The following is a 23,719-nucleotide window of genomic DNA, read 5'->3' on the forward strand; positions in this document are numbered from 1 at the left end:
CCATGACAGAAAGAGAAAGCATAACCATAGAAAGAAATAAAGACTGAAAAAAATCCCCCAAAACCCATCACCAGCCAGCTGAAGTAGCATAAGTGTCGAAATGTAGAGACAAATGGAGCTTCAGCTAGAAAACACAGATATAAAAGATTAGGGTTTCCCTAAAATTGATGCAAACCTACTTGAATTGGTCTAAATACAAAAAGTCATGACCGCAAATATCCAGAATACCATGCAGATCACCCGCGACAGACAGACAAATGGACTGAATGCATAAAAAAGTGCTCAAAAGACAGGAACATCAGCAGTCGGCCACGTTCCTCCTCTGGCAGATCCCAGTAACTCACACAGAAAACACACTTTTCCCAAAGTGTAGCACTCCAAGTACAATTCAATCTACTAACTACACCAAATACACTGTACAGTTAAAGGGGATCAGACCAACTGTACAGCAGTCTCCCCTCCTAGCGCTCTATCAAATCCATTTATGAACTCCAGCTATTACCTCAAAGTCCATCTATTGCACCAGACAGTCTGATTTAGAGAAAAAGCTACACTATAACTACAAAATGAGTGTATAATGCCACAGAAAGGCAGAAAATCTGCTGAGCTTGATAGCTTTTAGAAAGAGCAATCAAGTATCACATTTACTACCTAAAAGAAATAAACTCTTCACACACACTTCTACACCTTAATGTCCCACAAATAAGAAAAGTATGTCTTAATTCTCAACAATGTGGTAAATGCTAACAAGTAAAGTGTGAAGTGAACAAGAATTTTTGAAAACGTCAAGGTTTTCCTCTGACTTTCTATGAAACATTTCCTTCTGCACATTCAACTACAGTGAATATAGACATTTCTGAGTTATGGCACGTTGTGAGGAAGTTTTTACCAAATGTATGCTCATTATTTTACCTTTCTTTTTATACAAAGAGCTGGCTGGCTTACAAAAGTGTCAGCTAGCAGCTTACTAAGAAATTTGCATACATAATTTAAAAAAGGGAGTTTAGAAACAACAGATGTTATTAAAGATTCAATTTGCCATTAGAAAACACACACCTTGTCCTATGTTTACGCTCCGGAAAATACGTTAGACCCTGTGCGGAAAGCGTGCTTGATTATAAAAGGTGTGAAGCATCGCAATCAACCATAGTGTATTCCTTCTATTTTGGTGCTCGTCAGTGTAGCGGGAAGACAAAGTTGTGTCTCTAAGAAGAAAAAGCCAACTTTAAAAATCTGTAACACACTAAATTAACACGTCGTGTTTTTAATTAAAGGACTGAGGTCCTTTAATTAAAGTCCTCCTTTTGCCCACTCATGCTCACTCAACAGCTAAAAACCCGACCGCCTATGTCTTCCTCATTAAAGCGGTAACACCCTCCCTCTTCCTCCTCACCGTCGCCGCCCTCCTCCAACTGCAAACTCCCAAAAGAGAACTTGCTGTGAGAGAGTGGGGATGTGCCGTTTGAATTGACCGAAATCATGGAGCGGACTGCGGCCGGGTTGCCGTACATTAAGGGCTGGCTGTACGCGCTGCTGCCCGTGTCTGACTCTGTGTCGCTGGTGTCAGTGCCGCTGCTAGTAGACCCGTCGATCATTTGGACCGGCTGGTTTAGATTGTTGTATTTGTTATTAGACGGGCTGCTGCCGGGTTTTCCCTGACGCCCGAACATCCGCTGCACCGTATTTGACCGTGGCTGACCCGCAACCAGGAGGTTCCCGTTATTGCCGTTAGTCATCATCATTCTACGCTCCAGTGGGGCAGAGCCAGGAGTTTTGGCGTGCAGCCCAGAGCGATCGCGGTGGTTGATGGGTGTCGATGTCAGCTGGCTGAGAATAAACGGGTCCGTGTCAGAGCGGTTCCTCATATTGTTGTTGTTGTAGTACGGTTTGGCCAGATTTGGCGGAGTGCGGTTTGAGGCGATCGGGGAGTAGCTGCCATAGTGGTTTTGTGGATGGGATGATGGCGGGACCGTGGGAGTCTCACCAGGGAGCACTCCGGGACGTTTACTGAAATAATGCCCGCCGTCATCCCACCGCGAAGCTGAACGTGGCTGACTGTGACCGTTTGTCATCTCGGAGTGACTGAGTGAGTTTGTGCGGTGATGGAAGCTGCTGATCACCGGGCTGGAGCACTGACTGCGTGTCCCGGTTCCTAATGGACGACCCAACACTGCACCTCGCTTGTCTCGCCCCTGAAAGATCTCATCTAACAGCGTGCTGTGGAGCGGGAGACGCCCATTTGTCAAAATGTCCTCATCTGTTAGCGCGTGACTCACATTAAACTTGTTAGACACAGGAGACTGATTTACAGTGTTCCTGTTACCCTGCATGCTTTGCTGCTGCTGCTGCTTCCCCACCATACCCTGCTGCATCAGCCCCTGGTGATTGGTGTGATAGAACCCATTAACAGCCCCAAACAGCCTCCCAGCTTGCCCCCCATTTCGACCAGGACTACCCAAGTGCCTACTATAAGCACAAGGCTCATCCTCATTGCTGTCATTTGCATTGCTGTGACCCCGGGTAGCCCTGTTGTTCTTTGTCACATCACATTCACTGTCTATGTCGCTGCAGTCTATGTAAGGAATAGAAGAGCTGCTGCCTTTGTTTGCCCTGCAGGATGGACCTGGGTTGAGGAGCTGCTGGTCCAGTACTGATCCCGCGACGTGGTGGTTCTGTCGGGGCTGAGTCGGGTCTGAGCCAGGCGCTGCCGTCAGGCCGTGAAGACCGTTGGTGGGCGGCGTGACCGCCTGTGGCTCCTCCGAACCATTAGGTACAGCCAGATGGCTCAATCTGTCTGAGTCAGGCTGGTCTGCTAACGGGATTGACGTGGCACTCTGCAAATAACAAGAAGGGAGAAAAGACAGAGCATGGGGAGAAGATGGAATGAAAGGTTAAAAGGGGGGAATAATATAGGATAAAACTCTTATTTATTTGGGCTCTATTACAGGGACAGCCTTAGAGCAAGCACTCCGTTACACATTTTCACTCCCTGGAACGACATGGGACAACATGAGCTTTGTAATCACAGCTCCAGATTTAAACAAAGATGCTGAGGAGTGATTTAAAAAAAAAAAGAAAAAAAAAAAAAGCTTGTTAATTATCGTGTGGTTGTGTTTGGGTGTTTTCTAATGCAGTTCCAAGTAAAGGTAAACATATTTCTCCCTCTGGTTTTCTACTGTACATTCCCTCACACTATTTTGGTAGTTGACATTTCTGAGTCCATACATTTACACTATGATTATTATTCTTTATACTGAGGCAATGACTGTTATTCTCTCACTGATTAATTCAAAACACTTGTGGGTTGAGTTAAACTGACATGTAGTTAGATTTCTCAGGAGGTGCCCATCAGGTTATGGCATAGACTGAAGGATAATTCAGACAAGACAAGCCTGAGCATGTCTAAGAGCGAGAGCCAATGTCAGCCCCCAAATGCTGATTTAGTACCTAAATAGGGAACTACTTCAACAACCTCTCACAAAGCACAGTACTTTGAAAAATATGCAAGAAAACTATTCCCGCTGAAAGTGGAAAAGAAACTCATATTGCTCATTGAGGCAAACACAGCAGGATATGCTAGCAGCATGAGGTGCGAACGTAATGTCAACAAATAACTCCAAGCGCCCACGGATTTTACTGCGGGGGTTATGTAGTGGAAAAGCAGGGCTTTAAGCAGCTGATTAAAAAGCTTGGCCAAAGATACAACATCCCAGGCAGAAAATAAAATATTTGTCAGTTTAATTATGTGACAGTATTGTACAGTTCCTGAAGAGTTACAAGGTTCAGTTACTTTAGTTATTGTTAAACTAAAGCGGTAAGCAGTTATTTTATACTTTTTATAACGAACTGCTACTTTCTCATCAGTAACAACCAGCTCCAAACACAACCACAACTCCAAGACCAAGCAAGCTAAAGTTAGCCCACTAGCTGCTACACTGGGAAATAGGTTTGTTACCAGGTAAAGCAATGTTAGCCACAGGAAGCATGTGTCTATTGTTCAGCTTTGTTTCCCAAAGACTTTCTGATCTTACACTAAAGTAAAAATACCAGGACTGCCAAAATTTAAAAAAAAAAACTTAATCAATCACTTCTTTGTCAAAGTCTAGAAATGGCAATAAAAATGCAAACATCTTTTTCAAGTAATGCAACACAGACTAACTGCCTCAACTACACTTGCCTAATTTTGCCCTCCCATCTCAGGCGAAACATACTCGAGATATTGTGCATGCAATAGCACAATATAACAGTGCAGTGTAGTTTTGTATGTGCTGTTTTGGCTCATGCTTATTTGCATAAACACTAACCTGCTAATGGTTGTGGGTGTCATTAATAATGGGTTTTTAGATGGTAGGCAGAAAAGTTTCAAGCTTGCATTACCTCTTTTGGCACGTGTGATCTTGTGGAGGCAGATTGAGGGGACATGCTGCTGTTGGACAGCATCTTACTGTGCTTCCTGAAAAAAAAAAAGAGCAGGGAAACAGATGAGATTATACGACTAATCAGCAATCCGAGAAATCTGATTACATTTAACTTCAGTAGCTTGGCTCAGTCTTGGTAAAACAAAGGAGGAACACTACACCTTTCAAATGGAACTTTCTTGGGCTCGGAGTCTTTAACATAATCAATGATTTGCTTCTGGGTTCGACCACTGCAGGTAGAGGACACGGAGAGAAGACCAGTTGATATGAAACGAAAATATTTTAAAAAGAGGAGTTCACTTTCAGTCTCTTTTTTCTTTCCCCCTCTTACCTGAACCGGAATGAGGATCCTCGGGTGAAGAGGATGGGCTTGGGTTTTGGTTTGGGCTCCTCAAAGAGTCTGAAGAAGGCATGGTACTCGACACAGATCTTCCAGAAAACCTTACAGCAGTCCCTGCTGGCCATGGCAAACTCCAGCGTGTCATGGTGGGCATTCTGCTGGGAGGATACAGCGACAAACATAAGCACAGAAAGCAGAAAGAGAAAAGGCGAGGCAAGAAAAGAAAGGAAACGTTGCATGAACTTACAGTGGGGTCGGCTCTAAGCTTGATTAGGAACCTTTTACGTTTGAAGCTGAGTTTACGGATCTTGGACCAGTTGAAAGAGTTAATTTTTGTGTTCCCCTGAATACAGAAAAATCAGAATCAGTTAAGACAGCACAAGCAAAAAAGAAAAACCAAAAACTACCAGGCGGTACATTCCTTCCCGGATGAGTTGGGTGGAGGCTTACCACAAAACGTCAGGAACCAATTAACCGATTTGTCATATCAGCTAAATTTTAAAAGATCTCAGCACTCTTTGAAGATGTGCAGAAAAATCAGGGCAGTGAAACAGTGCAGACTGGACTTAATTGGGGTCAGCCTGGTCAAAAGAGAGTGCATCCACTGTTCTATGGCATGTTTTGTGTGTTATGTTTGAGAGTGTCAGGTCAGAGCACCATTAAAAAAAATCAAACGCTGCCTGAACTGCAGCCGAGCAGCAGCAACCATCAGTTAATTGCTGTGCCAAATATCTCGGTGTTGTGAGTGGAGAAAACCTTCCACCTTGAGTTGAGGATACTATGATAGTCTAAGACTCGCTTCCTTCTTTCTTCTATGAAATATCTAAAGAATTTACACCTCATACCAAATTTGTCAGCCTTGTTAATGTCTGTTGAATGTCCGTTGGGGCGATTGTGGCTCTAGAGTTGGGAGTTCGCCTTGTAATCGGAAGGTTGCCGGTTTGAGCCCCGGCTTGGACAGTCTCGACCGTTGTGTCCTTGGGCAAGACACTTCACCCGTGGCCTACTGGTGGTGGTCAGAGGGCCCGGTGGCGCCAGTGTCGGGCAGCCTCGCCTCTGTCAGTGCGCCCCAGGGTGGCTGTGGCTACAATGTAGCTTGCCATCACCAGTGTGTGAATGGGTGGATGACTGGATATGTAAAGCGCTTTGGGGACTAGTAAAGCGCTATATAAATACAGGCCATTTACCATTCACCTAGAAAATATCAATTTTTAGCCAAATGCCCCCCCCAAAAACCTTTTATGGCCCCTACTTATTAAAGGTTTTACCTGGAAAACCAGCACCCCACTGTTTGCCACAGCCAGGCTGAGTTTAGTACCCTCGCGGTCCTTCGCCGGGTGTAAGCGAACACCGTACATCTCTAACCGCCGTGCGATTTCAAGCAGCTGATAGTCCGACTCTGCCGGCGTCTGCCCGCTGTGGAGGAGAGAGATGTGTCAAACTATCAGCGATCAATCAGCAGCTCATTTAAGTCATTCGTCTTAGTAAGTGTTCTAGACTTGCTGTCAGCGTGTAAGAAAATCAATTCCTCTAACCAAGAGGTAATGAGTCACTGCTTAAACTGTGCATCTCAGGGGCTAAACAAGCATCTATTCTGGGTATACTGAGAATTTTAAAACATGGGTCAGCCTTAAAATATACTGCGGCACGCACAGCGGGGAGGAAGAAATCAGCCACAAAAGACACACAAAGTTTGGTTCCTCACAAAATCTGAAAATAGCTTCCTGTTTCCTGTATAAGCGGCTGAATTGGCCATTTCCTTCCTGTGTCGGCTAAGGGGAGGGAGAAGGATTGAAGGGAGGCAAGGCAGAGAGGAGGGGAGGGTGAGGGGTGCACAGTGTGACGGTGACTGATGATCAACAAGTTTGTTTTTCAGCTCTTATCGGTGGTTAAGCGAGGGTTTTGCATGTCCAGAAAAGAAGGGAAAACATTTCTCATTTATTTATTTGCGGCCAGCGGCACGGAAATGAAATACATGATGTGTGTGTGTGTGTGTGTGTGTGTGTGTGTGTGTGTGTGTGTGTGTGTGTGTGTGTGTGTGGTCCCAGGGGCACAGTAGGAGTGCCAAGTGGTATGTTTGCAGATAGCCAGCTCTGCAGGGGAGAGATTTAGAAGTGTGTGAATGTGAGTGTGTGCTGGCTGTTGTGGTTAGAAGATAAACCTCTCTGCAGGAGGGAGACTTATGGGTTGGGTATAATTGTGAAATGGGTGTGTGTTTGGGGGGGTGTATATTTGAATAAACAGATAAATATCTTTGCATTGCAGACTGGAATTATGCGAGCCTGGTGTGTGTTTATATGTGACAAACATATCTCTCCTGACACCTCTGAGCTTGCCACCTAGAAGCTGATCTGTACCTCAGCTCAGTATTGTTTTCTAAGCAAGGATAATCTTGCTGTTTGCAGGTAAACAGTGCTGCTTTGGTACTGTTAGAATGACCTGAATTGTTAATACCCTCTTGACATTCATGCTAACATACTGTGAAACCGGTGGAGTTTATGTTTGTGATTACTAAAGGCTTCCTCCCCCCATGAATCATGTATACACAGACCTGTTTTCACTTAATCCACCAAAGCTGATCAGATTTTAAAGCCTTTATATTAATTTCAGATAATGCAACTATGTTGGAAGTCAATCATGATCCGATGGGAAAGGGAAACGTGAAGAGAGGAAGAAATATTAAGGATCATGATAACTGTTATTTTTTAGAATTTTGTAACTCAAGTAGTTTGATCTTCTAGTAAAATGATTGATTCATAAGGAGACTTGATTGTTTTTTAGATGACCTAAAGGCAAACCTGAAAATTAACCGGCTCAGAAACAGGTTATGTTCCAGATAAGAGCTCATCAGGTATGACATCACTGCCTACTGACTAATCAATTCTCTGGAAAACAGCATCACTTCCTGGAAAATCTCTCAGAGCTGTGAAAGGACAGTAGGAGGGTCTAAGGTTTTTCCATAGTGTCTGATGTGTTTGTGTTTTCCTGATGCAACTTTATTTTATTTTAACTTACAATAATTTTAGTGTCGCATGTGTGTTAATATCCGATCCTAAGACAGGCCATGTATTTGTAGTAGTGGACACTATATCAACTCAGCGTGCAGTCTATACACATATAGTTGAATTTGCTTTTTAATATTGTATTTAACTTTGGTTGCTCTCAGACACTGCCAATGCACTTTCATGTGACCGGCTTAAATGGCGAACCCCTGTGTTATCTGCTTATCCATCTGATAACCACTTCTGTGTGACTGCTTAACCTGATTGCTGATAAGTGAAGACGTATTACAGGAAGATACCCTGGGCATGCTGAACTTGCAGGGCCCCGTCTGAGCCTCATGCTCTCTCTCCTGACTTAGATACTACTCTTAGCAGTTGACTCCAATCAGCAATCAGGCAAGAGTACTTCAGATGAAGTAGAGGAGCATATTTGGGGTTCATACTCTTCTTTTTGAGTTACTCTTTAGTTGTTTTGGCCCACATTTCTTTGTTTTTGATGGTGACAGCAGGTGTTCTGCCTGCTTTAGTTTTATTGATAATAACTTTTTTTTTCTTAGTCTCCTTTTTTAACTTGGGCACTTTTATTGTTACTGCCCCACATCTCAGGTCGACAAAGTATAGAGTAAGAGAGCATGGAGGCTATGAAGTAAGTAAGACATGGTAGAGCAGCCAGGTGTGTACACGACTTCCACATGGGATTGGGGTTTGAATGCCATTCAAGTTACTGGGAGGGGCTGAAAACTATCATTGGTTGCCATTTTTTGACACTGTGGAGATTAAACCCATGCGGATTCCCACAGCATAGAGAAAACCCTGAATTCACTGAAACCCACATCCAATACGTGATCCATGTGTGGACACACGAGATAACTCACACATGCTCACGGTGGCAGTCTATGATCTCATCTCTAATGGCGTCCTGGTCGGGCAGATACTTATTGTGAAGGAGGTGCTGCCAGCTCTGGGTCTCATCGAAGTCTCCGATCTCAGCTGGTGGAGGGAAAAGAAAATGGATATTTGTTTAAAATGAGGACGAGGAGCTGAAAATAAAGATGCAGAGTGTTGAGGAAAAAAGAGTTAAAAGGTCTTTTCCTCATCCACACACCAACCTCGGCCACTCTGTTATAGATGAAGTGTGCTGATGCATGCGTCCCCATCTGTTTTATGCCAGCAGTAATAACCCCCACATACTGTACCGCCCGCAGGTACACATACAGGCTGAGCACTGACAGTTGCTATGACAACTGAGCAATATCCTTCAGTATACGGCGCTGTACCTTAGCAGCATCTGAAAGACGGAGTCAAGATCCTATATCCTCCATTTAAAGAGCTGAGTTACAATTATTGTGACGAATCCAGACAGTAAAGTGCATCCTGTACACGGCCACATGCTCACACTTCATTCAACTATAACGCTTACAATTATAAATGAGAGGTGATTGAGCTTATAATGCTATGGTGGTTCCCGTTAGTATTACTGTAAGTATTGAAGGGGGCACTTTTGTATTTATGTTCTTTGTCATTTACTTGGTATAAACCACAGTAAGTGGTGCTGAAATGACCCCCACAGGGAATATCTGTAATGAATCTGTTGATTTACAGTCAGTCATCTACATAAGCAAAGCATTTACATTATAATAGAACCTTCTCAGAGGCCAAAGATCTTTTCAGACAAGGAAAATTTAATAACTGTTAAAAGCTATCTGCATATGAATATGCAGTGTCTGCAGGCAACTGACCCATCAGATCTAAGCAAGCAAGAGGGGCCATATCTGGTGAAATGCAGTCAGCTACTGTCTGATGATGAGCAGCAAGTCTTGAATTGCGTATCCACTGACAGATGACAGCGAAAGCCCCAAAATATCAGCAGTCGTCGCGGAGGCACCAAAGGATAGATGACAACTTCAGAGACGGTGAAGAATCCAACATCCCTCAACATGACAGGCATTTACCGGGTGGCACAATCGCCTTTAGCCTGGCATTTGTCATGTGATGAACGAAAGGAAGCTGTGAGTAAAAAGAGTGCTCTTTCCTGCCTTGAAAGGCTCCATCACTTCCACCCACTTTGCTGCTGAAGCATTAATGAATAACCCAAGTAACCAGTGTGTGGCAATCCAATAATAGAGGATCATTTTTCCTCTTATATTACAGATTTCTGCCTTCTTATTCGGTCCGACAGCTCTCAGGCATAAAATTATGTTCAGGCTCAAGTTTAATTTATTCCTGTTTAATTTGCATACATGCTTTTTGCAAAGCGTGGATTTTAATTTCTTCTTTTTTTTCCCTCTACACGGATGCAAATTAAAAATTAAAGTTATACGAATCAATACAGCTGCTGTGATTATTAATGATTACCCTTAATTGTGAAGGCAAAAAGGAACCCGCTCAACAACATCTGCATATTTTAATTCATTCTTTTCCAGTCACTGACTGCTGTTATGATTTGATGACATTCACAGCATGTCAAAATCATCCAAAAAGGAACTCGTTTGTGTGCTTCAGCACCTTCCAAGCATCAGATTCTTGAATACCTTTTGTGTTAAAACTTACACTGAATAATGTGGGAGACCATGAGAGCGGCGCTCGTGTCGTTGCAGATAAGACGACCACAGGCCAGGTCGCGTTTAATCTGTAGAGCAAACAGATACCTGGAGGAAAAGCAAAAAAAAAAAAAAAAAAAAAAAAAAAAAAAAAGAAGAGATTAAGGGGATGGAGGGAAAGGAAGATGAAAAACAGAAGTTGGAATGGGAGGGGTTACAGGAGTTAATGCACACTCCATAAACACAGCAGCTTACAATGTTAGAGACAATCTCATAACCATTAAAGTGATGGCATTTAGAGAGAAACCCTGTGTATGCCCGCTGCTTTGCATCTACTGCCTTCAAACTGACCCTAATTGTGGTGCTTTGTTAATCATTATACAGGCGGCTACTTACACCACGATGAGAGCTTAATGAGAGTCACAGACACAAGCATGTGCACCCGTGCATGCACATGCTGCCGGGCTTTGACGTCACATTTTAATTAAGAAAGTCCAACGACAGTGGGTGGATTCTGATTCACTTTAAGTGACAATGACAGTCAAAGCTATCTGACATGGCTCCATCCAAGACAATTTTTTAATAAAAGGAAAAAAGCCTGTAGGCAACATCACCCTGTAAGAGCACGCCAGGATTCATTGTAAACGGCATCACCGGAAAAAGTATTCGAGATCCGCATGTTCATCCGTGAAGAGGATATCCAGAATCCAACATTTAAACCTGATTCACTGCCTTTCTATTCACTGTATGTGGGCAAACAGTTGACTGCATTCAGAGTGCATCCATGTGAGAGTGTGATCAATGATCTGCGGCACGTTTTAATGTGAAATCCAATTCAACTGTTTTGCTGCATGATTACCTTGCTAGTAATGAGGCTTTCAGTGCAGAATGTTATTACACAAGAAAGCTGCACTTATTTAGACTGAAAAACATCAGGTCAATACAGCGGCCTTGACCATACTGGAGTAGCACTGTTATTGGGGGCAGATCCCATTTATGATTTCGATTCAATTTTATTCTCCCCCCTGAAGAGAGACGGTACATAATTGGATCGCTTGTGATGGTAGGTACTAGTAACTATTCGATCAGTAAAAACTTTATACTACCCACAATTTTTCCATGGATTGTCTTCAAACTTCACAAGAATACACAAGGCTTCAGGGGTCATGATTACCCAGGTTAACTAAGCATTGGACCTTGACCTTTTTGTTAGCACCCAAGGTCAAAGCTTTTGTCTTTGTTGATACGCTCTCTCGAGTGCTCTGGTTTATACAGCACCAGAAGACAATAAATGTCACACAATCGGTTGGGGGTGAAGGTTCAGTAATCAGCAGCTAATAGGAGGTTAACAGCTTGATATACACACAAGGAAGCCTTTCTTCCATCTGTGCTTACATTACTCATCAAAGGAAACACTGACAGCGGCAACACTGTGGGAGCCAAACAAAAGGGGAAAAGAAACAACTATGTGTCTACTTCATGTTCGTCCACTGACACAATCAGAGATGATATGAGGTCAGTGGACTAATCTCTCCTATTTTTATCTACAGTGAGCTGGTCACAGGAATCAATTGTAAGATGTAGGATTTCACTACAGTGGGTATAACTTTATTTCTACAGATAACTTTAGTGCTTCCTGATTTGCCATCATCTCAAATTAAGCCCAGCTGGGTGGCTGTAGGAGTGTCAGCACCATGGGAAAAATGTGGAAGGTCAGATAATTGTCCTATTTATGTTTTAGCCAAGTGACCAAGAATTTCTGCTGTAGCGTGTGTCCTAAATCAGCTCCGACAAACAGAAACAGTCCAGAAGGGTCCCGCTAGGCTCTGTCAGACTAAACTAAACAAGAAGGCGGACTTGATGGTCTGCAGATAACGCTACACTTTCTAAACAAGTATGTTAAAAGGACAGAGGGAATAGGTGGGAATCAGGACAAAAAAAGAGATCGGTTTTCCAGATAAAATGCATCTTCCAGGGTTAAACTATGAATAAAAGGCCAGAAGTGGTCAGAGCATTCATCTTCTTTGACTTCCTTTCAGCTGGCTTGGAATACCAGAAGGTTTATTGAGCCTTGTTCCCAGATGACAAAAATATGTTTGGGTCCAGAAAAGACAAAACGGCTTATTTGATGTCAGGCATATAAATGTGTTATAAATGCTAAGGGTCTGACCAAAAATAACAACAGGCAGACAACAAGAAGAATACAAGACTTCTGCTTCATGTTTGAATGCAGCTGTAAATCGTAAATTGTCCTTAAAAATTCCTGGTGAAGGACTGAAATCACAGCGACCAGACAGGAAACCAAATGCAGAACAGCATGTCTTTTAATTTGGGAGCTTCTTCTTCAGATAGGTGTGGTTTCTGTGCAGGGAAGACCTACCGAGTCAGCTCCTCCATGAGCTGCGTGTGGTCAGGAGGGAAGAACTTCACCACAAAACGAAGGATGGTGTTTTTAGGTCCTGGAGGAGGGAAATAACGGGATGTGGTTAGAAAGAACGAGACAGAGTGGAGAGATGCAGAAAGGCTGCAGAGGAAATATCCGTTTACTACTATTAGTGGGAGTGTCTAATGTCTGAGTTAGAAAGAGTTTGGATTTGTGTTTAAGTTTGAAGCACAGAGGCTTTTGAAGGATGAAAGAAGAGATGGGATCTGAGAGTGACTTACGTCTGATCTGCTTCAGTGTCGGCTTCAAAAGATCCAGCCACACCTGCGGGCATCAGGGAACAGCTTTACTTTCATTACAGTGTCTTAAAGACGGATACCTGATTTTCATCTCTAGCTACAAAAATGATTCATTTTCAACTAACGTGCATGTTTGTTCCAGCTGTGAGAAAAGAGATCATTTCACTGGAAATATTAAAGACTCTTTTAGTAAAACCTGAGGTCCTACGTGTAGCAGACATCACCTGATAAGTTCTAGCCTTTAAACTCCTGTATCTGTTATTTTATCTCATTTATTTTCCTTCAAGCGGTTCAGTTCAGGTTTCATGGGTCCACAGTTCATAATAATTCCCAAATCTGCTGGACACTTACTAAAAAGAGAGCTATTTTCAGCTATAATTTGTTAATAGAAGGAAAAGCAGAATTTCTTTCAAAGTAAATATGTTAAAACTCTATTATGTCAATTATGTATTAAAATAACATATATTCATTCTTCTCCTGTTTAAAAAAAAAAACTGAACTGCACATTTGCTTTGGACATTTTTTAATGTGCATTTACTAAATGACTGGTCCATGCCCATGCTACAGTAGTGTTTGGTCTGTGACTTTATTGTTAGGTGGCTGCCAGGCAACATGACATGTCATCATATATCATACATAATTCAAGGTTTGTGGATATAATTGAGATGTTGCTGATATGATATGATGCTTTTGCAAGGCAAATACTCCTGAATCAGTGCTACAAATGGGCAATCTTAGCAAAACATTGTCACTGAAGCATGATGCTAGGCAACATGATTCAGTTTTTGTGGATATAAGTTACATGTCATTGTTGTGAAATTAAAATAACGTGATGCTTATACAAGGTGTTACAGGTGCCTAAATGCTACAAACGGGTCATCTTGACCTGCTCATAGGTGGTTACCAGGCAACAAGATTACGTTCTTATGTTATGATATAGATAAGAACCTTCAGGGGTCTAAGATGTACCTGTGTGCCAGTTTTGGATGCTCAACTCCCGATGGTGTAGGAGGAGCTCACAGATACTGGGTGAAACCAGTCTTTTATATTTCTATAACAAATGCCAAGAGAAAGGAAAGTGAAAATACCTAAAAAGTTCTTATTCAGGGTTTAGCAGTAGCTGAAGCTCAGAACTTCGTTGTGTCCTTGGGCAAGACACTTTACCCTAACGCCTACTGGTGTTGGCCAGAGGGGCCGATGGCGCGATATGGCAGCCTCGCCTCTGTCAGTCTGCCCCAGGGCAGCTGTGGCTACAACTGTAGCTTGCCTCCACCAGTGTGTGAATGTGAGAGTGAATGAATAGTGGCATTGTAAAGCGCTTTGGGTGCCTTGAAAAGCGCTATATGAAATCCAATCCATTATTATTATTATTCACTGTATTAGCACAAAAGATACCATTGAATATGATGGCAGTGTTGTGATGGCTGTGGATGGATGTGAGCAGATTCAGTGTGAATGTCTTTGATATATAGCGATGTTTCGATTCGGGCGATCTGCTTGACGGACAGCCTCATATGTCATGTGCATGTGGGTCTGCTTTCTGAGTATTTGTCTTGACAAAGTTGTAATCATTTCTTCAGCATTACATCATTTGTTCCACTGATCCACTTCAAAACAACAGCTCTCATGCCTGAGGCACTGGTAAGCACAGCGACTGCCTGTGTTTAAATACATTAAAGAGCTTGTGTTCATGTGTTTCAACAGAATGGATCGGTCCATCTCTGAGTTACAGACTTACTGTTGTCCTGCAGCCAAATTCTCCTTTATTACAAGTTTTTTTTTATTTAATTAATTGCATTAATAGAAAGTGAAGTAAACAAAAGAATTAAAACTATAGACAGCCCCAGTAACATACAGCAAGTCTACAAAACATTATACAGCCAGCTGCTGCTTTTTGGAGCATAGAAAACCTAAATCCAGGCTCATTTATATCTGAAACACTTCTCACACAAGAGTGGTTACAAAAAAATTTATATTTTATTTATTTGTGAAGTTTCTCTCCCTTGCTCTCTGTTTCCCATATTCCCATGTCCTCAGCCTACCCCCCCACACACTCAACAGTGTGATAAAGCTTTCCCAAGTGTTTGTTAATATAAAAATGAAGAGCATGACTTTCTTCCACATTTGTCTTTGACAAACCAAAGAGTGCCAAGAGGGAGAAACAGAATGAGAAGTTTGTTGCAGAGTTTCCCTAAGGCACCTCAAACACCTCCATTATATGTGACTGAACACAACCTCAACCACACACGCTGTGTACCCATGTGATTAAAGCTAAAGTTAGCTTGTGGCAAGTGAGAAGGGAGTTTTAATTTGAGAGATTTTCCTGGTTAGCAAAGATAAAAAATGGTTTTAAACAACAGAAATTAGTTAAAAGTACTTAAAAACACTCCGTGGTGCAATATATGTGCATCTTACTGTCATCTTCCGCTGGTCCTGGTACTCTAGTCCAAAATAGTCTCCCTCAACCAGGTTGAGATGGGCACAAACCAGGTCAAACAGCACTTTGCCCGGTGAACGTTGCTAGAAGAGAAAAAAATAGATCAAAATAAAGGAAACTGAAGAACACAGCTGGCCAGAAGAGGAAAGTAAGGTGCATACATCAGGTGAGTGCTGATAATGGAATTGATTTTTCAACTTCAAAGTGCCTTAATGTCAGAAGTCTCCACATTTGTCTTTTATCTTTCAATAGAATACCTCAAAAGATTGTGAGTGGTTTTCTAAAACTTCTCTTCTCACCAACAAACAGCTGACCTTTAACCTGATGTGAAGCCTCAGGCTGATGTCTAATGAACAGCTTGAGGTCGGAGATCAGCCAGAAGCATTGAGAAATAAGAATAATGCCTCAGGAGAAGTGTGCAAGTTAGTAGCAACACAACACCATCAGTTTTGCTCGGTTTAATGATGAACTGGCAGAGCAGGGAAAGCACGGTTCAATTGGTTTGCTTCATCAGTAGTATAAGCCTCATGAATCTGAGATTCACTGGATTCCACCAAAAAACATGAGAGCCAAACGTGGGGCTAAAATAGACACGCACGGAAACCCAAAATTAGCCCAGAGTCATTTTCTCTATGCAGTTCACTACCCTGCCATTCTGCATAGCTGTTGAAAAGTTACAGCGTACTATTATGCATTCTTAGGTTGCTCTAGTTAGGTTAATATGCAGTTAGAAAGGCACACATTCCTTACTTTGACAGGCACACACAACCAATGACACATATATATCTAAATCATGAGAGCTGCACTTTAAGTCAACACTTCATGCTTCAAATCATAGAGCGTAGATGCTCTTAAGATCGGGAGAAGGTGGTGTGTGTGTGTGTGTGGGTGTGTGTGTGTGTGTGTAATGTCCATTTCTCTCTGCAATGATGGTTTGATCATTTTCCTATCACCAGCAACAAATATTCCCAAGAAAATTAAAAGAAAAAAAAAAAAAAGGGAAGGGCAAGAAGAAAAATCCAAAAATAAAAGAGTAAAATTCAGAAATGGGCTCAAAGAAACGAACAAAAAACAAAAACAAAAATCAAATCAAAGCTGAAAATTTATATCCAACACACTTTGAAAGTTTACTTAATTTCCTTCCATTAATTCAATTCAGCTTTATTTATAGAGCAAAAAATTACAAAAACAGTCGCCTCAAGGAGCTTTCTAATGTAAGGGACAGACCCTACAATAATACAAAGAAAACCCCGACAATCAAATGACCGTCAATGAGCACTTGGAGAAAACGGGAAGGAAAAACTCCCTTTTCACAGGAAGAAACCTCCAGCAGAACCAGGCTCCAGGAGGGGCTGCCATCTGCCACGACCATTATTAAGTGCTGAGCGCCTACATCATTTTGCAGTTAAAACATCATCCTGCAGCAACAACATCACAGTTTGTGGAGGTATTTCTATTCTTCTGTTTCAAATCTTTGAGATTCTGTCTCATTAATGTGAATTAATTTGTTGCAACAGTTTGACCACTAACAGTTACTTGCTGTATTATTGCAACCAGATTGAATGTTATTTCCGACTTAACCCAATTCAAGTGCAAACTGATTTCAAACTGACTCTTTTTGCTGTTTTTCTACCAACTCGATGTACCAAAGTAGCTTTGAGGAAGGCAACTCCCTGAGCGATCGCAGTGTTACCGTAGCATAATGCATCAGACTTATTTAAATATGGTCGATATACTGTCACTTATAAGAAACCCATTAGACACAAATACAGTTTGCAGACTTGTATCCCAAAGAGTCACGCCTTTAAAATTTAAAATCTGATTCCAATTTGGCTTTGATCTCGTATTACGCCTGTGCTGCTCTCTGTAGTACCCTCAAAACACTTGTAAACTCATCTTCTACAAGGACATTTAAGCTTTTATACATGACTTCCTTCTAAATACTGAATTGAGGGCGAGTGGGGGCTGAGTAATTAATACAATTTAGTTTGTTATGATTTTTGCTTCAAGTAATAACGGAAACAAGATAATACAGCTAAAAGGATGACTCTGCTGCATTCATTCAGCGGTTATGCAATGTTTTGTTTCTTTACAGCAGTGCACTTTTGTCCCTCTCTGAAAGCTGAAACTCCCTCACAGTTTAGTTCAGACTGAGCCAAGATGTTCCGGGAAAAAAACCAAAGCCTATGACCAGCAGATTTATTTTAGGGCCCTAAAGCTCTAATCGTTGTAGGTGAACCAGTGGAAACCCTAGTCGTGCTCCCTGTGGCTCCTGTGGAGGTCATGTGAGGAAAGTGAGCCCGCTGCCACCTGGGCCTCCATCTGTGCCCTGCAGGTGCATTTGCGAGGTGAGCTTCAAGGTCAAAAACACTCCAATACCACCACCACCCATCTACATATTTGGTTTTTGGTTGGTTGGAGTTTGGTCTAAAATTAAAACTAAAGTTGACTAATGACTAATCATCTAAAAATGAGCATGACCTCAATAATAAACAAAATAATCAGGATTAACATTTTTGGCACAATCAGTTTGTTGTTGTGGTGTTTTTGACCATTTAAAGGCTTTTATTTATTTCAAGCATTTTTTTTCTTAGTGTTGTACTCTTTGGAGCTCCGTACAGATAATGTGCGCTTACACGGAGGACAAAGTATTAGAAGTAATAATCTGCCTGACACAGCAGAGGCTTTGTACTTTAAAAGTACATATAAACACATATATTATGCTGTAGGTGGAAAGGAAAATATAGAGGAGTCAGAGCTCTGAAGGTCAATATGCGAGCCAAGTCTGTCACCATCTGGCTACCGCATGTGTCCAACCGGTCTGTGGGGACACACCCACATACTGTAGTTACCACTGAACATGTCGGTTCCACACATGGACACCGTCTGCTGCTAGATATTGAGGACTCGTAGTGAATGTATGTATGTTTTCACAGAGAGAGTGACAGATGTCACAGCTCATGGATTTCTGGAGTTGGGACAGGATTCAGGCATGTTCAGTGGTAATCTTGGTTTTAAAGTGGGGGTGGGGGGTGGACAACTCTGAAGAGAAAAATCCACCCTCCTCTTTCTTTCTTCTCAACTTGTAGCCAGATATATGTTTCCGTTCTTCACTCCTATGATTGATCTTAACCACTCAGCATTGCCTGTTTGGTTTGTCTGCAGCAGCATTTGTGAAACAGCTATTTGCTTTTACTTTGACCATTTTCTCTTTCTTCTCTTGTGTTGTTTTCTCTAATGCACTCCATTAACTAAAAACTTCCATGGAATCTCCTGCACAAAATTTCAAAAATATGGGGTCCAGTTTTCTGCAGTGCAGAGCAATATTGGGTTTGGAAGAGACGCAGGAGTTTTATTATGAGATCCGAGAAACACTCAGCACAGTGAACCACATACTGGTGAGTATGGAGTTGGAGATGTAGACTTAACCAAGGGTTTTGAACCTTTTGAAACAGGGTGCAGCCTCTCCTCTTAGGGCAAAACTATCTAAGTGAAATCAAGACTAAATTCCAAGTATGTTTTGGAAAGAAGCAATTTCCTCCAATATCAGCAAACTCCTCTCCAATAACTATTGTAAGCCAGTGTACATGCACTGGGGAGACACCCCATATCTTATTCATGTAATGCAACACACTGGAATGCAGATGGGAATGTCACTGATCGAGCAGAGGTGAAATGATTTTATATCAATACCAGTTATAATAACAGGGCTCACATGTCTCTTCTTACATATCTTCAGTTTCAACAAAGCAGCGAGTTTCATTAACCAGTTTGTGTTCAGTTTTCTGTCAAAACAGTTAGCCGGCACTCAAAAGAAATCCCAAATGTAACTTAAACGGTGAAGAAAAGAGGAGCTGGAATTAAGAGGTGATAGCTAAAGTGCTGGGAATCGAGGAAAGCAGGATGCCAAACCCGATAGGCGCGGTCAGACTCAGCTCTTTTTGGGCACTGAAGCAAACCTCTAAAAACAACATGCAGTAGCTGGCAAACTTCACTAAACCTGGTCCACAGAGTACTGAAAGAAGCCGGTTTCAGACTTCAAAGTTGTGTGCAGAAGGGGGAAACGTTGAGAGCTCTGTTAAATCCAGTTTCAATATAAGGTTATCAAGAATTTCTTGTCTTGTTTACTGTAGATTTTCATGGTGTTTCACTTTCATTCACTTGTTTCAGATGTAGGAAGCAAAAGAGGGAAGTGGGATAAAGCAAAACAAAACTCTGAGGGAACCAACTGTCAGTGTGAAGCCTGACAAAAGGCACTGCTGCATTTTGATGAGATCAAATGATCAAAAGACGAATATAGCCACTGATTTGATGACTGCAGCCATCTTGGCTTTTCTGAAACTGGATGTGACCACCATATTTGTACACAAGGGGAGTTTCAAAGTTTGCAAAACTAGCCAACTTTGATAACAAGGTGCATCTGTACTTCACTGTGTTTATGTTTCTCATGTGACTCAAGAGTTTTTCGCCACATTGAACATAGCACCACCACCGGTTGCTATGGAAAAATTGTCTAAAAAGTGTATTCCCTGACTCATCGGTAGTGGCTCTTGGAGGAGGTTTCTGGCCATCGCTGGGTCAAACAGATTTCAAAGAAGGTGCTGCACCAAAATTCTTCTAATTATCACTATGGTTGCTAGTGGATTGTCACAGTTGCCTACAGTTTTTCATGTCTGTCTACAAAAGCTCACTAACTACTACCCAAGTTAAAGTAAAACATGAAAACTACAAAGGTGGACACGGTTTGCCTTCAAAGTAAAAGTTATGCCTTTTGAGACATTGGCTACAGCGTCCGTCACTAGCATTCAAATTATGACCACAGCAATACTCTAACAACCAAAGCGACCACATGGAGGTTTTTGCCAAATGGCTGGTGAATACACATTTTTCTCAAGTGATGGGTGGTTCCCAGCAGGTCTGTAGGCCTGTGTGACGGAGGCTTTAGCAATCATTTTCCTTACAGTTGCCAGCGGCCTCCAGGAACCACTCACAGCAGGTTGGAACATTAATTTTTCCCTCATTTAGGTGGTTGCCATTGACTGGAGCCTTTTACACGTAATCCTTCCCTGTCCCCATGATTGTTACATGTCCAAAATGGTGTATAGGTTATAGTCATGTGGTTAGTGGTCACATGTCTACAAAACCTCAATATTAAATTGGATGTTAATTTTGGCTAGCAAACCCAAACAGACTTAAAACAAAATAAACGCATCCACAGAGAAACCGAACTTGGATTGGGCTTTAGTACAACCAGACACTGAACGTGACAAAAAATTATGTTAGCCAGTGTGGTTACTGCGTTACTGCATACAATTTTAACAGGTAAGTTAAAAACAAAACACAAAAAACAGAATCCCAGAGGAGTCCCAAATTCTTTTGCACCAGGCTGTAAACATGTTTATTTCTGCTCTAAAGCTGAGACTTTAAAAATTTTAGTCCGTAAGGCTTGACTTTTCCAAGAGGTCTAAAAGTGCGCTGCTTTTTTCAAAGCAAATTTCTTTTTAAAAATAATAACCATAAATACAGGAAAAGGAGACACTCTAGATTAAACAGTCAAAACACCATAAAAGCCTCAGCTGGTGTTAAATGATAAATTCTAGCATTACATCCCATTTTAGTATTAAAATTTTACTCTTAGTTCTTGGAATTACTAAAATAATCCAAGTTCTTTAAAGAGGCTTCAACTCTAGAAAGTGGTACTTAAAAATTGAACAGTATAGCCAGTTCTCATGACCTCCTCTGATCTTGGCAACAGTCTCAGCAGAGGAAATGGTCATCCAGCTGAGGCCAAACATACAGCAAGAGAAGAGAAATAGGCTTTGTGTCATACAAAGCAATGGACTGAGATAGTGAGGATGATAATGACAGAGGACCTCAAGGCAAATCAAGTTCATAGTTTGTTTCTTTTATAATTTTTTTTTTTTTTTTGGTCGGGGTCTAAAAATAAGTATGTTGGAATCATCCAACTGAAGAGAGCAGACTGGCCACTGCAACGCTCAGACTGAGATCCTTTCACTTCAAATCACAATCAGTTCATTCAGCTTCTCCCATCAATGGGGCGTTCTCTGTCGGCCAGAAGCACACAAAGAAGCACATTTTTATCATACTTTATGCTGGGCTATAATTTTGCTCTGATCCATCAGATAATCAGATACAGAATGATGTAAACCCAGAAATATGTGATGCATTAATGAATATAAACATCTTCCAACTCCAGCCACCAAAAATCAACCTGTGGAGGCCAGTGTCATGTTGCTTAAGCTGTTTTTTGGGGGGGGGGTTTCTCAGCTGTCTTGTAGGGCCATACATCAACATGGCTTTTCTCATTTAAGATAATTAGAGGTCTAGCAGCGCGCTCCACCAACCTAACTGCCCATCCACCAGTAAACTGTGCTGGAATTTAGCTTCAAGTCTGAGGGGTATAATTCAACCATCCAAGCAAAAAAAAAAAAAAAAAAAATGCTTAAGTCTCAAGAAGTCATTACAATAACTCCATAATGTTTGCTACGCACCTTCTTGCTGTGTCAAAATGTAGCTAATGAGGTAAAAAAAAATAAATAAAAAAAAAATTTCTTTTTTAATTATGTGAAGCCAAAAAAAAAAAAAAAAAAAAAAAGGAAAGAAAGAAAGAAAGAAAGAAAGAAAGAAAGAAAAAGATTTTCCATCAAGTGCGTGTCACGAGAAAAGGTCAATGAAACACAGAGGCCTGTCTGCAGCTGTGTGCCGACTGCTTCCTCTTTCTGTTTACCTTTCTTTAGATGACTCAGGCTCTTTTTTGTGCAGCAAACTACACACAAATTATAGAGCCGCCCCTTAAGAAAAATAAAAAATAAAAGATGTGTGTTAGGGGGTTGCATGTCACACCCGAGCATAAAAATATCCATTATGGTCTGCTTGCAGGTTGAATGGGGTGAATCCCATTCAGTGAAGGAGTATAAACAAGGCTGGAGTCAGCAAGAAGTACCTGAAACCCAAAGCCAGGAACTTAAAACTTGCTAGTTTGAACTTTAAAAAAAGTTGCTTGGACTTGGAACTTATTTCTGTGTCTTTTGGATTTCCTCTGGAGTCGCTCCAGCGCTTGTCTAGTGTCCAGACTTCAGTCAGGCTCTCTGCCTATCAGGAACACTTGCCAATAAGATGTCAGAAGGCCTGTCTGTGCGCCTTCCAGCCAAAAAGACACCCTCACTGTTACCCAGCAAAGTCATCAGCCAGCTAAAACGCACTTCCTCTCCCACTCCCTCGCTGCATTTAAACCAAGACTCCTCTCATGCCACAAGGTCAGAGTCTGGCTAAACTGGGCTGTGGTATATCAAAGTAATTGCTCTCTTTTCTCCTATCCAGTCGTCCTTTAGCCCTTCGAGGCCAATAGCTGAGAAAACCTCTATATATTTCACCAGATTTTTTTTCTGTGCAATCTTTATTCTCCTTTTACTTTTACTGTCTCTCCTTGGTTCTTTGTGTTAGAGGTTAAAACTTAATGGGAAAGCATAAATTATTGTTCCTTGGAGCAAGTCAAAGAACAAAGAACGGATGCAGATCACTAAATTAGCCAAGCAAACAACCAACCAAACCCCAAACAACTCAGTAATTTAGTAACTCCAGCCAGTTACTAATAACCAAGGGCTTAAAACATGACTTTAGCTAACTGTCCAATGCATATCTCTCTCCCCGATCCTCTCAAATCTAAAGTTAGCCTTTCATTTACGATAAAGAAAGTCTACGAGACATTAAACCAGCTGATTTTATTATTTATCGTCCAGTTTTCCCTTCACTCTCTCTTTCAGCTTTTTTTTCCCCAAAATACCCTGCACCTCAACTGCACCTCACGGCCAAGGCAAATATTCTCACCATCTGCCATGGCGTGCTGAGGGTTTACAGAGACTCCCACAGCGCCACGAATGCAAATGACCTATGAAACCTAGAAAAAAAGAAAGAAAGAAAAAGGTATGGACACAGGCTTTGTTTGGCTGTGATAAATTGTAATGTCTGCAGAACAACTGCTTTACTTAGAAGGTTTAAATTTACACTTGCCAAGGGAATTTATACCATTTTATAACTCATCAGGCTTTCCGGAAATTAAAAATGAAGATTTCCCATTATCCAGGTCATAATTGCACATATGCACGAAACTAATGAAAAAGTCTCGAGGCAAACTGTCATAAATTACAGGAATGTTTGAAAGTTCCTCTTCTATGTAGTCTTAGTCTGGTCTAAAGCATTCTGACTAATGTTAACAGGGATGAAAACCAGATGGGTGAGAGTGATGATAAGAGCTTTGCAGGGGGAAAGACCAGGACGAA

General features: G+C 41.6%; 1 protein-coding gene across 4 annotated transcripts in view; it reads right to left on the bottom strand.

Annotated features, from left to right (window-relative positions):
- LOC100708472 (FERM, ARHGEF and pleckstrin domain-containing protein 1) overlaps positions 1–23,719 on the bottom strand; it is a 71,501-nt gene that overhangs the window by 17,786 nt on the left and 29,996 nt on the right. For 2 of the 4 annotated variants that reach the window (XM_013264577.3, XM_005460766.4), the window contains exons 3-13: positions 15,398–15,502; positions 12,965–13,007; positions 12,681–12,759; positions 10,311–10,408; positions 8,636–8,750; positions 6,027–6,174; positions 5,006–5,101; positions 4,750–4,916; positions 4,580–4,648; positions 4,378–4,453; positions 2,600–2,834 (exon numbers count right to left, since the gene is read on the bottom strand). In XM_013264577.3, the coding sequence (XP_013120031.1) occupies positions 2,600–2,834; positions 4,378–4,453; positions 4,580–4,648; positions 4,750–4,916; positions 5,006–5,101; positions 6,027–6,174; positions 8,636–8,750; positions 10,311–10,408; positions 12,681–12,759; positions 12,965–13,007; positions 15,398–15,502 (1,231 nt within the window). The remainder of the gene's footprint in view (positions 1–2,599; positions 2,835–4,377; positions 4,454–4,579; positions 4,649–4,749; positions 4,917–5,005; positions 5,102–6,026; positions 6,175–8,635; positions 8,751–10,310; positions 10,409–12,680; positions 12,760–12,964; positions 13,008–15,397; positions 15,503–23,719) is intronic. The other 2 variants (XM_013264576.3, XM_013264578.3) reach the window with 2 other exon arrangements.

Source organism: Oreochromis niloticus, linkage group LG23 (assembly GCF_001858045.2).
Source record: "Oreochromis niloticus isolate F11D_XX linkage group LG23, O_niloticus_UMD_NMBU, whole genome shotgun sequence".
In the NCBI taxonomy this organism is placed as follows: domain Eukaryota; kingdom Metazoa; phylum Chordata; class Actinopteri; order Cichliformes; family Cichlidae; genus Oreochromis; species Oreochromis niloticus.